Source organism: Penaeus japonicus, unplaced genomic scaffold, assembly GCF_977035675.1.
Source record: "Penaeus japonicus unplaced genomic scaffold, GWHDUDI00000001_assembly GWHDUDI00000016, whole genome shotgun sequence".
In the NCBI taxonomy this organism is placed as follows: Eukaryota; Metazoa; Arthropoda; class Malacostraca; order Decapoda; family Penaeidae; genus Penaeus; species Penaeus japonicus.
Window position 1 is genome coordinate 2833973 of NW_028234418.1, and position 5000 is coordinate 2838972.

The 5000-nt window shown below is 41.5% G+C and overlaps 1 protein-coding gene across 1 annotated transcript in view; it reads right to left on the minus strand.

The window, feature by feature from the left end:
- LOC147470136 (uncharacterized) overlaps window positions 1–3913 on the minus strand; it is a 13777-nt gene extending 9864 nt beyond the window's left edge. The window contains exons 1-2 of the mRNA XM_086545611.1: window positions 3811–3913; window positions 3336–3479 (exon numbers count right to left, since the gene is read on the minus strand). Coding sequence (XP_086401737.1) covers window positions 3336–3479; window positions 3811–3913 — 247 coding nt within the window. The remainder of the gene's footprint in view (window positions 1–3335; window positions 3480–3810) is intronic.
- Between the last annotated feature and the right edge of the window lie 1087 nt (window positions 3914–5000).

Here is a 5000-nt window from a genome sequence, read left to right on the forward strand (position 1 = left end):
ATATAAAAAACGGGTATTAGCTATATAAAAAAAAATGAAATTTGACTTCATTATATTTGTTCATGTTCCATATACAAATATCATCCATTTAAAAGTATTGAGAAAATCATTCTTATATGACATGGACTTGGAGTAAAGGCCCTCTTGACAAATACTTTTATGATTAAGAAGTTAGGTTCATATATTCAGTATATATACACATATATTTTGTACATTATTTACTGATATTCAAATGCCTTTGACTTGTTAACTGATTTAATTATAATATAAACGGATTCTAATAATTCTAATAATTAATTCTAGATATAGACGGATAAACATATACATGATAGTGACTAGATCACTATATATAGTACTAAATATCAATACTACTGTACTAACATCAAGAGTAATTAGTACCAAACTTAACTAAAAGTACAAAATTAACAAAATACTAAAATAAGCCAAAATCAACTCCAACTCCATCGTAATGATACCACATTAATAACTATAACGATCTAACACATCCTGACCGAACGCAAATTAACCCCATTAATTTATCTTTCCCTAATTAAAGGCAATTAAACGCACGTTCAACCACCCACTTAAATCAGCACTAGTCTATATCTGCGTAACTAAACCTTGATACTAAGTCATGCAAATGATAAGTCATGCTAATGATCATAATTGCATGATATGAGCTATGATAATTCTATCCTTTGTGACTTAACCTAGATGATTAAACAGCCCATGTTAACTTATGTAATTTAACTTAATCAAAGCCTATAATGTTGAAGTGCAACAGACATCAACGTCTTCGTAAGTTGATGTGACTTAACTTATCTTTAAAAACCTGCTAAAGTGTTTCTAAACTTTTTTTTAACATATTTTCTATATATTCAATTCAAAATCCTGAACAGGAGTGTAATGATATTATCTATTTATCTATGCATTTACTTACTTATTTATTCACGTATCCTTCTATCTATAATTGAGCTTTTTGTTAAGGTAAAAATAAACTTGAAAAAAAGGATTAAAAAAGTTTTCCTGATCTCGTTCAGTCACGTTTAAACATAAGGGAGTGAAAAAATTAAGCATCTAATATCAAATTATAATCATCAACAGACAACGATTTTGAAACATTTACGTTGTCCCTTGCTTCCCCCCCACCTCCCCCACCTCCCCCACCCTACCCCACCTCCCACACCTCTCCCCCCCTACCCCACTCCCTTCACCCCCCCCCCCTGTGAGAATCACATTAAAGGGGTCGAGAGAGGTTGCCGGAGAACCTTGCAAAGGAGAACTGCAGGTGTCATGGGGTCTTGTTTGAAGGACTTCGTGCTCGTGTGCAAGAATATTGTGTTGATGGCGCAAGAAAGGTGTAGCTTATTGCAGGAAATTAATGTGGATTTATATATTTTTTATAAGACTTTATGCAATTACGTGGCATTAGCTATGATTAAGCGCTGTCAGCATTAGTGTTATGATTGTTACTGGTATTAGCAGAGTTATCAACGTATTATTAACAGTACGTTACTTACGAAGCTTTGAGTTTTTCATTGCAATAACAGCAATACCTATTCATGGTGTTAAAATGACAGTAATTATAATAACAACAATAATAGTACCATCACTGAACGCATGTGTTAATAACCTCAACTATCACACTGACATATCCGATTTTAAACCAGAAAAGAAAAAATATGGTTATATCCATAGCGGTTATCAGAGCCCTTGTCCACACCGCACAGTTGCGTCATTACGAGGGCGAGAGAGGGAGAGGGGAAAGAAGGGGATAAGAGGGTATACGGTGGAGAGGGGGGTAGAGGGAGAAGGGGAGAAGATGGGGGAAGGAGAGAGGAGAAAGGGATAGAGAGAGAGGGGAGAGGGGAAAGAAGGGGATGAGAGGGTATACGGTGGAGAGGGGGGTAGAGGGGGAAGGGAGGGGAGAAGAGGGGGGAAGGGGGGAGGAGAAAGGGATAGAGGGAGAGGGGAGAGGGGAAAGAAGGGGATGAGAGGGTATACGGTGGAGAGGGGGGTAGAGGGGGAAGGGAGGGGAGAAGATGGGGGAAGGAGAGAGGAGAAAGGGATAGAGGGAGAGGGGAGAGGGGAAAGAAGGGGATAAGAGGGTATACGGTGGAGAGGGGGGAAGAGGAGGAAGGGAGAGGGGAAGGGAGGGGATAAGAGGGTATACGGTGGAGAGGGGGGAAGAGGGAGAAGGGAGAGGGGAAGGGAGGGGAGAAGATGGGGGAAGGAGAGGGAAGGGAGAGGTAAGAGAGAGGAAGGTATACGGTGGAGAGGGGGTAAGGGAGGAAGGAGGGAGAGAAGGGAAGGATGGGGATAAGAAGGTATGCGGTGGAGAGGGGGGTAGAGGGGGAAGGGAGAGGGGAAGGGAGGGGATAAGAGGGTATACGGTGGAGAGGGGGAAGGGGGAGAGGGGAAGGGAGGGGAGAAGGAGAGAAGAGGAGGGGAGAGGGGGGAGAGGGGAGAGGGAGAAGGGAGAGGGAGAGAGGGAGAAGGGTAGGATGAGAGGGAGGGGAGAGAGAGGAGAAGAGGAGAGGGGAGGGGAGAGGAGAGGGAGAGGGGACGGGAAAGAGAGAGAGAGAAAGGGTAGAAGGGCGTAGAAAGAAGTGGGAAAAGGGGATAGACGGAGAGGAGAGAAGAGGATACAGGAGGAGAGGAAAGGGATAGAGGAAAAAGAGAGAAGGGGTAGTGAGAGAAGAGAGAAGATGGGAGAAGGGCATAGTAAGCGAGGAGAGAAGAGGGTACAGGGAGAGGGGAGAGGAGAGTACAGGGGCAAGGGAGAGGAGAGAAGAGGGTACAGGGAGAGGGGAGAGGAGAGTACAGGGGCAAGAGAGAGGAGAGAAGAAGGTACAGGGAGAAGGGAGAGGAGAGTACAGGGGCAAGGGAGAGGGGAGAAGGGGTTGAATGAGAGGGGAGAGCAGCATCTGCTAACCTACACTTCTAGTTATTCGCTTAATAAACTCGAGCGTCCAGATAAAGTGGTTCAGCTCGAGATATTGACGCGGTGGGCGGTGGGCGGGGAGAGGACGGAGGAGGAGGGGCAGGAGGGGGAGAGGGGGAGAGGGGGGGGGGGATAGACCCGCGTGTAATCAAGGTGCGCGCGCTGTTTCCCAAATTAGTCTGTGGGTTTCCTGTTATCGTTATGGATGATAATGATAATGGAACTAACAGCATCGTAAACTCCATCGTGGCATTATGATAAATTCAAATATTTCCGCTGCACTGCATTGCGGGGGGGGGGGGGGGGGTGGGGGGGGGGGGGGGGGGAAAAAAACATATATATATATCTCCGACCATACACACACACACACACACACAACACACGTACTCACCTGAAGGCATGCAGGGCAGAGCCACGAGGAGATACAGAAATAACCTGTAAGGATGGCGGGAGTAAGAGGAAACCGAATAAAAGGTGGGAGAGAAGGGGAGAGGAGAACATCTTCGGTCCGGGAGAAGACTCATGCTTGAGACATCTGGAAAGGAAGAAAAGTTGATGGTGTCAGTTGATTTTTCTTTCTTATTGATGCGTTGTTGTGATTTTGTATAATATATGTGGATGCAGATTTGTATATGTGAAGAAAGAAGAAAGGATATATATGTAATCATATGATTATTTATATATATAAATATATATATGTATATAACATAATATACAATATATATAATTCTATATATATTGTTTATATATATATATATATATATAATATATAACTTCTATATAATATATATATAATATATATATATATATATATATTATATATATATATCTATATATATATATTATATATATATATGTATGTATACTTCTGAATCTGCGTGGCCTGATCGGAGGTGTCTCCCGAGTCCGAAGGAGAACATCTTCGGTCTCGGGAGAAGAGAACATCTTCGCGTCCGTCTGAAGAATCATGCTTGAGATGGTGGAATTTGATTTTTCTTTTGATTAATGTGTTTTGTTGATTTTTATATAATATATGTGGATGCTGATTGTATAATATACTGAAAAAGGAGATTTTGATATATAAAGAATCATATGATTATTTATATATATAATATATATATATTATATAATATATATATATAATGTTATATAATATTATAATATATATATATATATATAAATATATATATATATATATATATATATAATATATTATATATAATATATATATATATATATATATATATTATATATATATATATATATATATATATATATATATATATATATAAACGTCCTTGTATGTTTCTGAATTCTTGGTGGCCTGATCGGAGGTGTCTCCCGAGTCCGAAGGAAAAGCAACATTCCCTCGACAAGCAGAGCCCCCGACAGGAATGTCAGCGATATGGCTGACACAGCTGACGCGATGACGCTGCCCGGCCACATCCCCCCGAGGAGCTACACGACCGCGTGAGCCTCAACGACTGCGACGAAAACATGGATCGTCTCCATAGTCGTCACCTTTCCAGTCATCGTCTTGGTCTTCGTCGTCTCAGTCGTGGTCGTCGTTGTCAAGGAGGGAAGGCTAAAAAAAAACACCCCGAGGCCATTGCAGACCGGAGTGCTCCATTGCAGGCCATCGCGGGACGCCCCAGGGAACACGAATGGCCGTAACTCCGACCTGCCGAGCGGTTTTACGTCGCTTTGTCTGCTCACGTGACCTTTCGAGGCCGGACGCGCGGCGATGTAGCGGGAAGAATTCGCTGTCGCCAACTGTGCCCCGAACGCTCGTAAATTTGGCGGCAAAATTCAAATTTCTTTTCATATTTCTTCTCTTCGTCCTTTATTCTTTTCTTTTCTTTTCTTCGTACAACCGTTTTCTTCTTTCTGCATTATTTTTCTTTCTTTCTCTTTTACCTCGTTTTATTTATCACCGCGATTCTTTTCTTTAATTTTCTATTTTTGGTCCGTTTTCTATAACGCTTTTGGTTAACTATACTCTTCTGATTCCTTAATTCGCCTTTTCTTCCTAGCTCTCTATCTCTCCTTTATCCTT